This window comes from Oncorhynchus clarkii, chromosome 24 (assembly GCF_045791955.1).
Source record: "Oncorhynchus clarkii lewisi isolate Uvic-CL-2024 chromosome 24, UVic_Ocla_1.0, whole genome shotgun sequence".
NCBI classification, from domain to species: domain Eukaryota; kingdom Metazoa; phylum Chordata; class Actinopteri; order Salmoniformes; family Salmonidae; genus Oncorhynchus; species Oncorhynchus clarkii.
Window position 1 is genome coordinate 30657187 of NC_092170.1, and position 11926 is coordinate 30669112.

General features: G+C 40.2%; 1 protein-coding gene across 1 annotated transcript in view; it reads left to right on the forward strand.

Moving 5' to 3' along the window:
- LOC139382860 (protocadherin Fat 3-like) overlaps window positions 1–11926 on the forward strand; it is a 264053-nt gene that overhangs the window by 162107 nt on the left and 90020 nt on the right. The window contains exon 7 of the mRNA XM_071127101.1: window positions 6825–6964. Coding sequence (XP_070983202.1) covers window positions 6825–6964 — 140 coding nt within the window. The remainder of the gene's footprint in view (window positions 1–6824; window positions 6965–11926) is intronic.

Genomic DNA, 11926 nt, shown 5'->3' on the forward strand with positions numbered 1-11926 from the left:
TATATATCAAGTCAATCCAGACAGCTGGGTTCTATATATCAAGTCAATCCAGACAGCTGGGTTCTATATATCAAGCCAATCCAGACAGCTGGTTCTATATATCAAGTCAATCCAGACAGCTGGGTTCTATATATCAAGTCAATCCAGACAGCTGTTTTCTATATATCAAGTCAATCCAGACAGCTGTGTTCTATATATCAAGTCAATCCAGACAGCTGTGTTCTATATATCAAGTCAATCCAGACTTCTATATACCAAGTCAATCCAGACAGCTGTGTTCTATATATCAAGTCAATCCAGACTTCTATATATCAAGTCAATCTAAACAGCTGTGTTCTATATATCAAGTCAATCCAGACAGCTGGGTTCTATATATCAAGTCAATCCAGACAGCTGGTTCTATATATCAAGTCAATCTAAACAGCTGGGTTCTATATATCAAGTCAATCCAGACTTCTATATATCAAGTCAATCCAGACAGCTGTGTTCTATATATCAAGTCAATCCAGACTTCTATATATCAAGTCAATCCAGACTTCTATATATCAAGTCAATCCAGACTTCTATATATCAAGTCAATCCAGACAGCTGGGTTCTATATATCAAGTCAATCCAGACAGCTGGGTTCTATATATCAAGTCAATCCAGACTTCTATATATCAAGTCAATCCAGACAGCTGGGTTCTATATATCAAGTCAATCCAGACAGCTGGGTTCTATATATCAAGCCAATCCAGTCAGCTGGTTCTATATATCAAGTCAATCCAGACAGCTGGGTTCTATATATCAAGTCAATCCAGACAGCTGTGTTCTATATATCAAGTCAATCCAGACAGCTGTGTTCTATATATCAAGTCAATCCAGACAGCTGTGTTCTATATATCAAGTCAATCCAGACTTCTATATACAAAGTCAATCCAGACAGCTGTGTTCTATATATCAAGTCAATCCAGACTTCTATATATCAAGTCAATCTAAACAGCTGGGTTCTATATATCAAGTCAATCCAGACAGCTGGGTTCTATATATCAAGTCAATCCAGACAGCTGGTTCTATATATCAAGTCAATCTAAACAGCTGGGTTCTATATATCAAGTCAATCCAGACTTCTATATATCAAGTCAATCCAGACAGCTGTGTTCTATATATCATGTCAATCCAGACTTCTATATATCAAGTCAATTCAGACAGCTGGGTTCTATATATCAAGTCAATCCAAACAGCTGTGTTCTATATATCAAGTCAATCCAGACTTCTATATATCAAGTCAATCCAGACTTCTATATATCAAGTCAATCCAGACTTCTATATATCAAGTCAATCCAGACAGCTGGGTTCTATATATCAAGTCAATCCAGACAGTTGGGTTCTATATATCAAGTCAATCCAGACAGCTGTGTTCTATATATCAAGTCAATCCAGACAGCTGTGTTCTATATATCAAGTCAATCCAGACTTCTATATACCAAGTCAATCCAGACAGCTGTGTTCTATATATCAAGTCAATCCAGACTTCTATATACCAAGTCAATCCAGACAGCTGTGTTCTATATATCAAGTCAATCCAGACTTCTATATATCAAGTCAATCTAAACAGCTGTGTTCTATATATCAAGTCAATCCAGACAGCTGGGTTCTATATATCAAGTCAATCCAGACAGCTGGTTCTATATATCAAGTCAATCTAAACAGCTGGGTTCTATATATCAAGTCAATCCAGACTTCTATATATCAAGTCAATCCAGACAGCTGTGTTCTATATATCAAGTCAATCCAGACTTCTATATATCAAGTCAATTCAGACAGCTGGGTTCTATATATCAAGTCAATCTAAACAGCTGTGTTCTATATTACAAGTCAATCCAGACTTCTATATATCAAGTCAATCCAAACAGCTGTGTTCTATATTACAAGTCAATCCAGACTTCTATATATCAAGTCAATCCAGACTTCTATATATCAAGTCAATCCAGACTTCTATATATCAAGTCAATCCAGACAGCTGGTTCTATATATCAAGTCAATCTAAACAGCTGTGTTCTATATATCAAGTCAATCCAGACTTCTATATATCAAGTCAATCCAGACAGCTGGGTTCTATATATCAAGTCAATCCAGACAGCTGGGTTCTATATATCAAGTCAATCCAGACTTCTATATATCAAGTCAATCCAGACAGCTGGGTTCTATATATCAAGCCAATCCAGTCAGCTGGTTCTATATATCAAGTCAATCCAGACAGCTGGGTTCTATATATCAAGTCAATCCAGACAGCTGTGTTCTATATATCAAGTCAATCCAGACAGCTGTGTTCTATATATCAAGTCAATCCAGACAGCTGGGTTCTATATATCAAGTCAATCCAGACAGCTGGGTTCTATATATCAAGTCAATCCAGACTTCTATATATCAAGTCAATCCAGACAGCTGGGTTCTATATATCAAGTCAATCCAGACAGCTGGGTTCTATATATCAAGCCATTCCAGTCAGCTGGTTCTATATATCAAGTCAATCCAGACAGCTGGGTTCTATATATCAAGTCAATCCAGACAGCTGTGTTCTATATATCAAGTCAATCCAGACAGCTGTGTTCTATATATCAAGTCAATCTAAACAGCTGGGTTCTATATATCAAGTCAATCCAGACTTCTATATATCAAGTCAATCCAGACAGCTGTGTTCTATATATCAAGTCAATCCAGACTTCTATATATCAAGTCAATTCAGACAGCTGGGTTCTATATATCAAGTCAATCCAAACAGCTGTGTTCTATATATCAAGTCAATCCAGACTTCTATATATCAAGTCAATCCAGACTTCTATATATCAAGTCAATCCAGACTTCTATATATCAAGTCAATCCAGACTTCTATATATCAAGTCAATCCAGACAGCTGGGTTCTATATATCAAGTCAATCCAGACAGTTGGGTTCTATATATCAAGTCAATCCAGACAGCTGTGTTCTATATATCAAGTCAATCCAGACAGCTGTGTTCTATATATCAAGTCAATCCAGACAGCTGGTTCTATATATCAAGTCAATCTAAACAGCTGTGTTCTATATATCAAGTCAATCCAGACTTCTATATATCAAGTCAATCCAGACAGCTGGGTTCTATATATCAAGTCAATCCAGACTTCTATATATCAAGTCAATCCAGACTTCTATATATCAAGTCAATCCAGACAGCTGGTTCTATATATCAAGTCAATCCAGACAGCTGTGTTCTATATATCAAGTCAATCCAGACAGCTGGGTTCTATATATCAAGTCAATCCAGACAGCTGTGTTCTATATATCAAGTCAATCCAGACTTCTATATATCAAGTCAATCCAGACAGCTGGGTTCTATATATCAAGTCAATCCAGACAGCTATGTTCTATATATCAAGTCAATCCAGACAGCTGGGTTCTATATATCAAGTCAATCTAGACAAAGCATGACGTTGATGATGATGCCAATTCAGTTTTATCCTATGTCCCCGGTCCAGCCTATACCAATCAATCCCAGAAATCCCAGACTCCCTACTCACTCAATCAAACTATATCTCAGCCATTTTTTCAACCGATTGAAGCTAGTTAGCGAAGGCTTCGTTGTACTCATGAACTAATTTCTGAACAGAGTGACGATTGTCCTCCTTTCCCTCTTCTTTTGTTAATTTGCTTTGTTTGATCTATTTACGCCAAACACAAACTTTCTCCCGTCCTCCTTCGTTGAAAGGAAGATAAATATGCCTCTTTATCGGTTGTGCTGCCTGCCAGAGTGTTTTTAAGCACTGGAGCGGCTTCCCTTACTAATCTGAATGGAGAGACTGAGGGAAGCAATTTTAGCATTCAACAGAGGGTTTAATAACAGCCATGTCGCTGTGGGTTCGGTTTCCCCTCTATAATTTGGTGGAAGGGAACTGTTCTTTTTCCGGTCGCCCGGGTTACCGCCGTGCCAAACCTCAGTGCCTCCTTTCCCAAAATGGAGGGTTGGGTTGGTTGGGTCATATAGGATGGCTCCAGACAGACAGACAGAGCAGAGCGCCTTCTGAAGCCTCCATAGTTGGATTTTAATACTCTTAAATGGCTTATTTTTCATAATACTGTACACTTTATTTTATTGTCATGTATGTTGCACTCCTCTAATGAGTGTAAAATCATCTGTTACGGATATGATTCTTATCAGCATACTGAACCGTAAGAGCACTAGATTACTGTTAGCAGAAGTGAAGGGAAAGAGAAATGGGCGTGGCTGTTTTTAGTGTCTTCCTTTTGAGGAAAGCTATTAGGACTCCATCACTGGAGTTATAATGGTTTAAGAGACAAATTATGGAGAACTGGAAGTGTTTATCCTAACCCAAGCACAAATAGGACACACACACACACACACACACACACGCACACACACACACACACACACACACACACACATGGTTGAGTGGTGGAGTGTTATAGCCTTAGCTGATGCTGGGCTGAGGTCATGGCTTTATTAAACAGAGACGCCGGGGTGGAATCCCTTTGAGTCTGCACCACGAGTGCCACACACACACACACACACACACACATAATCTCATTCATACACACATACTCATTCAATATATTTATACATTACTTAATTCCGTTCTTTTACTTTTAGATGTGTGTGTATTGTTGTGAATTGTTAGATATTACTGCATTGTTGGAGCTAGGAACACAAGCATTCCGCGACACCCACAATAACATCTGTATGTGACCAATACAATGTGATTTGATTTGATAGTATACGCACAGGCATGCAGACAAGCAGACACTTTCTCACATTCTCTTACCCTCACACACACATGACACACATACTCTGGACCCTTACATCACACCACACTCTGAGCTGTGAGCTGGGATCCGCGTGAGGCCTAAATGTCAATTTAAATCAATTAGGTAGCAGAGATGAGGCTGTGGTTTAATTACAGCCGGTCTTAGTGGGCTCATTTCAGACTCAAACCCATTCACGGCTGGAGCTCCATTGACACAGGCTCTGTTAATTCAGTCTTTGAGGGCTCTGTTAATTCAGTATTGAATGGCTCTGTTAATTCAGTCTTTGAAGGCTCTGTTAATTCAGTCTTTGAGGGCTCTGTTAATTCAGTATTTGAGGGCTCTGTTAATTCAGTCTTTGAGGGCTCTGTTAATTCAGTCTTTGAAGGCTCTGTTAATTCAGTCTTTGAAGGCTCTGTTAATTCAGTCTTTGAAGGCTCTGTTAATGCAGTATTTGAGGGCTCTGTTAATTCAGTCTTTGAGGGCTCTGTTAATTCAGTCTTTGAAGGCTCTGTTAATTCAGTCTTTGAAGGCTCTGTTAATTCAGTATTGAATGGCTCTGTTAATTCAGTCTTTGAAGGCTCTGTTAATTCAGTATTGAATGGCTCTGTTAATTCAGTCTTTGAAGGCTCTGTTAATTCAGTCTTTGAAGGCTCTGTTAATTCAGTCTGAGGGCTCTGTTAATTCAGTCTTTGAAGGCTCTGTTAATGCAGTCTTTGAAGGCTCTGTTAATTCAGTCTTTGAGGGCTCTGTTAATTCAGTCTTTGAGGGCTCTGTTAATTCAGTATTTGACGGCTCTGTTAATTCAGTCTTTGAGGGCTCTGTTAATTCAGTCTTTGAGGGCTCTGTTAATTCAGTCTTTGAGGGCTCTGTTAATTCAGTCTTTGAGGGCTCTGTTAATTCAGTCTTTGAAGGCTCTGTTAATTCAGTCTTTGAAGGCTCTGTTAATTCAGTCTTTGAGGGCTCTGTTAATTCAGTCTTTGAGGGCTCTGTTAATTCAGTCTTTGAAGGATCTGTTAATTCAGTCTTTGAGGGCTCTGTTAATTCAGCCTTTGAGGGTTCTGTTAATTCAGTATTTGAGGGCTCTGTTAATTCAGTCTTTGAGGACTCTGTTAATTCAGTCTTTGAAGGCTCTGTTAATTCAGTCTTTGAGGGCTCTGTTAATTCAGCCTTTGAGGGCTCTGTTAATTCAGTATTTGAGGGCTCTGTTAATTCAGTCTTTGAGGGCTCTGTTAATTCAGTCTGAGGGCTCTGTTAATTCAGTCTTTGAAGGCTCTGTTAATTCAGTCTTTGAAGGCTCTGTTAATTCAGTCTTTGAAGGCTCTGTTAATTCAGTCTTTGAGGGCTCTGTTAATTCAGTCTTTGAAGGCTCTGTTAATTCAGTCTTTGAGGACTCTGTTAATTCAGTCTTTGAGGACTCTGTTAATTCAGTCTTTGAGGGCTCTCTTGTTTACTGGGTCTCTGTCTCTTAATTGTTATTTGGAAGAGGAGGAAAGACTTCAGCTTGTCACAGTCTCATTGGATCTGTCTGAACCTAGTAATTACTCACAGATTGTTAGGAACACACACACACACACACACACACACACACACACATACACACATACACAGACACTTGTATTTGTGAACCAAGTGATTGTGCATGCCCACTCCCTATTAGTTTATGTGTGTGCACCTTTTTGTGTAATGTTGTATTTGTGTGTGTTTGTGTCTATTTATGTATTCCCTGGCAGAGAGCCAGGAATTGTTCAGATCATACACTCCCCACAACACTGTCACAGCCACAATTCAGTCTCCTTCCCTGTTTTTCACTATCACAGATCCATACACTTATTAAAAAATATTTTATGTGTGATAGAGTTTATGTGTGAGAGGTAAAGAGAGAGAGAAAGAGAGAGAGAGAGAGAGAGAGAGAGAGAGAGAGAGAGAGAGAGAGAGAGAGAGAAGAGCATGTGAGTGAGAGAGAAAAGAGTGTGATATTAATTAACCAGTCCCCCCCCATCTGTCTTTAAACCCCTCTGCTCTCTATCCCCCCCTCCTGGCCAGGCGGTAACACTGACAGTCTGTTTGACATAGAGAAGGGCGTGGGCACCATCATCATCGCTAAGCCTCTTGACGCTGAGCAGCGCTCCTTCTACAACATGACTGTGGAGGTGACGGACGGTACCAACTCTGCAGCCACACAGGTACTGCAGCTGGAGACGCAACATATCATATCTCTATTTATTCTCAGAAAGAGCCAAATCTCCTACCTGTACATGTTGATTTTGGCGTGCTACCACATATACATCTGAATATGCATAAACACGCATGCACCCATGCACCCTCACACACACCCTCATAAAGTACATGATAAACCACATACAGTACCAGTCAAAAGTTTGGACACACCTACTCATTCCAGGGTTTTTCTTTATTTTTACATTCTACATTGTAGAGTAATAGTGAAGATATAAAAACTATGAAATAACACATATGGAATAATGTAGTAACCAAGAAAGTATATTTTATATTTGAAATTCTTCAAAGTAGCCACCCTTTGCCTTGATGACAGCTTTGCACACTCTTGGCATTCTCTCAACCAGCTTCATGAGGTCGTCACCTGGAATGCATTTCAATTAACAATTTCAATTAACAGGTGTGCCTTGATACAAGTCAATGTGCGGAATTTCTTTCCTTCTGGTATACAGAAGACAGCCCTATTTGGTAAAAGATGAAGTCCATATTATGGCAAGAACAGCTCGAATAAGCAAAGAGAAACGACAGTCCACATGGTCAGTCAATCCGGAAAATTTCAAGAACTTCAAAGTCGCAAAAACCTTCAACCGCTATGATAAAACTGAGTCTCATGAGGACCGCCACAGGAAAGGAGGACCCAGAGTCACCTCTGCTGCAAAGGATAAGTTCATTACAGTTAACTGCTCCTCAGATTGCAGCCCAAATAAATGCTTCACAGAGTTCAAGTATAACAGCCACATCTCAATATCAACTGTTCAGAGGAGACTGCGTGAATCAGGCCTTCATGGTCAAATTGCTGCAAAGAAACCACTACTAAAGGATAATAATAAGAAGAGACTTGGTTGGGCCAAGAAACACGAGTAATGGACATACGGTTGGGAATCTGTCCGTTGGTCTGATGAGTCCAAATTTACGATCTTTGGTTCCAACTGCCGTGTCTTTGTGAGACGCAGAGTTGGTGAACGGATTATCTCTGCATGTGTGGTTCCCACCGTGAAGCATGGAGAAGGAGGTGTGATGGTGTGAGGTGCTTTGCTGGTGACACTGTCAGTGATTTATGTAGAATTCAAGGCACAGTTAACAAGCATGGCTACCACAGCATTCTGCAGCGATACGCCATCCCATCTGGTTTGTGCTTAGTGGGACTATCATTTGTTTTTCAACAGGACAATGACCCAAAACACACCTCCAGGCTGTGTAAGGGCTATTTTACCAAGGAGAGTGATGGAGTGCTGCATCAGATGACCTGGCCTACACAATCACCCAACCTCAACATATTTGAGATAGTTGGGGATGAGTTGCACCACAGAATGAAGGGAAAGCAGCCAACAAGTGCTCAGCATATGTGGGGTCTCCTTCAAGACTGTTGGAAAAGCATTCCTCATGAAGCAGGTTGAGAGAATGCCATGAGTGTGCAATGCTGTCATCAAGGCAACAGGTGGCTACTTTGAAGAATCTCAAATATATTTTGATTTGTTTAACACCTTTTTGGCTACTACATATGTGTTATTTCATAGTTTTGATGTCCTCACTATTATTCTACAATGTAAAAAATAGTAAAAATAAAGAAAACCATTGAATGAGTAAGTGTGTCCAGACTTTTGACTGGTACTGTATGTGCTTCTAATAGTTACATTTGAAACCATATACACAGACCTCGCCTTCATAGACAGACACTACACCCCCATTCCTAATGACATGTATTTTTCTTTCCATCAACCATTTTGAAAAACGTCTTTACATGGTTTGATGGATGGCGCCCGTCACATTGTCACATGAATGATGGCATGCGCCGTGTCAAAGTCCTATCAGAGTGATCGGAGCACTCTCTTCCCCCACGTTTAATTCCTCTGGTCAAGGACGCGATGTGTACAGAGGACAATAGCCTCCCCTGTCCTGTCACGTCCTGTTCTGATCCTTTGCACTGTTCAGGCTGTGCTGTGGTTGAACATTCCAAACAAAAAGGAACAAGATTATTAGTGTGTAAACTGAGCTCGTGTGAAGATTATTCATCAGTCTCTGTTTAAGTTAGGACTGTCATGTTCTAAAGTGGTTTGGACACAATTTAATTATCACAATTTAAATATTGCAATTTAAATATCACAATTTAAATATCACAATTTAAATATCACAATTTAAATATCGCAATTTAAATATCGCAATTTAAATATCACAATTTAAATATCACAATTTAAATATCACAATTTAAATATCGCAATTTAATATCACAATTTAAATATCACAATTTAAATATCACAATTTAAATATCACAATTGAAATATCACAATTTAAATTGATAGGAAATATACCTGTATTTCCCTTTCCTCTTTTAGATGTCATGTCATATACAAGGTGTGTTCATTGTGTGTTAAATGCAGGTGACTGTGGCAGAACAGGACACACACACACACACGCACGCACACACACACACACACACACACACACATGCACACACGCGCACACACGCACACACACACAGAGAGACACACGCACGCACACACACACACACACACACACACACGCACACACACGCACACACATGCACACACGCGCACACACGCACACACACACACGCACGCACACGCACACACACACACGCACACACACACACACACACATACAGTAGAATGGATTAGCATTTTTATAGAGCGGAAGGGAATGCGCTGACATATGGAATGTGCTTGCAAGACACCTTATAATTTCCCTATGACAGTCCGTTTCACGCATATGTCACTCTACCTGTTCTCTCCGTTGTCATTTTCAGGGCCAGTGCTTTTCAATACCCAGGAATTAGTTGTGCGAAAAGGACAAATTCATACATATAATTTATATTCATATGTATTTTGTCATATCCGTCTGTCTGTCATGTTCCAATGGTGCGTGGCAAAGTTTTTGTAAAGCATTCTGAAACTATGTGACAGGGAAACTAGTTCCCTGGTGAAAATGATAGTTTGCTGATAGTGATAATGCTGTAGATTTAGATTATTATGAACACATTCACTCACATCACATTTTTCAATTTCCCCCCTCTCCCTTTCATCGCTCTCTCTCACCCTCTTTTCGTTCAGAATGATAGCTGGAGGGAACTACAACAGAGCTTTACTGCTGGGTGCCCTGAAAGGGAGAGCCAACCCACTGCGCATAGATGTCAATTCAACATCTATTCCTCGTTGGTTCAACGTAATCTCATTGAAATGACAGCGCTGATTCAACCAGTGTGTGCCCAGTGGGTATCCGCATTAAGTACAGAGGTCTAGTAGCTAGCTAGAGCACAGGAAGCCAAAAACATCCCCTCTCAGCTACTCTACTCTCTACTCAGACTGTGTAGCTCTTTCTGTCTAAGTCGGTCCATTAAGCCATGTCACACCCTGCGTGATGGTACCTGTTCATGTTGTCCAAACCCCCTTGCTATTCATTCCAACACACACACACACATCACAGTCCCTACACTCCCCTGCAAGATGTGCTGACTAAATCCCTATGGGTATACAATACACCCCCCCCTGGATAGAAGGATGAAGTTAGAAGCTAACGTTGAACAGAGCCTGACCTCCGCAGGAGCAGCTGACTGAAATTAAGCTAGCTATAATCAAAAGATGGGCTACTATAAGTTCTTATAACAAAGAGTAGTGAGACAGACAGTGGTGAGTCAGGCTGCAATGGAGGAGGCAAAGGAGATATTGTCTCGCTATTGTTATTTTACTGCTGCTCTTTAATTACTTGTTACTTTTATTTATTATCCTTAGCCTTGTTTTTTTAAATTGCGTTGTTGGTTAGGGGCGCGTAAGTAAGTAACTTGGTCCTTAACCTGTTGTATTCAGCCCATGTGACTAATGACATTGGATTTGATTTGATACGCAGAGAGGGGAAGCATTGGAGGAAGCAGGGAGAGAGGGTAGTTGTACAATGGTTCCCAAACTTGGGGTCCGGAACCCATGTGGGGTCCCCTAAAATGTAAAAAGGGTCTTTAATCTTATTACATTTTAGAGACAACTAAGGGCCTTTTACACTGTCAGAATTCACTTTCATGTCATTATGTGTTGGGATAGCCTTTGGGAGCTAAAATGTAGTCGTCTATGGTATAAAGACAATTTAAATATAAATACAATTTAATATTATGTACACTGAACAGAAATATAAATGCAACATGCAACAATTTCAAAGATTTTACTGAGCTTATATAAGGAAATCAGTCAACATCATCAGTCCTGACTTACCACTCATGTATGTAGTAAATAAGTGGTGAAGCACGTATTTTTGGGTAGAACTTGTAAGGTAGTGATGAATAGTATGTATAGACCTGTATGCTCTCGTTGGCTGGCCCTCGCGTCATATTTGTCTCCAAACCCACTGGCTCCAGATCATCTGTAAGTCTTTGCTAGGTAAATTCCCGCCTTATCTCAGCTCACTGGTCACCATAGCAGCACCCACCCATAGCACGTACTCCAGCAGGTATATTTCTTTGGTCACCCCCAAAGCCAATTTCTCATTTGGCCGCCTTACCTTCCAGTTCTCTGCTGCCAATGACTGGAACAAATTGCAAAAATCATTGAAGCTGGAGACCCGTATCTCCCTCACTAACTTTAAGCACCAGCTGTCAGAGCAGCTCACAGATCATTGCACCTGTACATAGCCCCTCTGTACACCTGTACATAGCCCATCTGTAAATAGCCCATCCAACTACCCCATCCCCATACTGTTATTAAATTTTTTTGCTCCTTTGCACCCCAGTATCTCTACTTACACATCCATCTTTTCCACAACTATCACTCCAGTGTTTCATTGCTGAATTGTAATTATTTTGCCACTATGGCCTATTTATTGCCTTACCTCCCTTATCCTACCTCATTTGCACACACTATATACAGTGGGGAGAAGTATTTGATACACTGTCAATTTTGCAGGTTTTC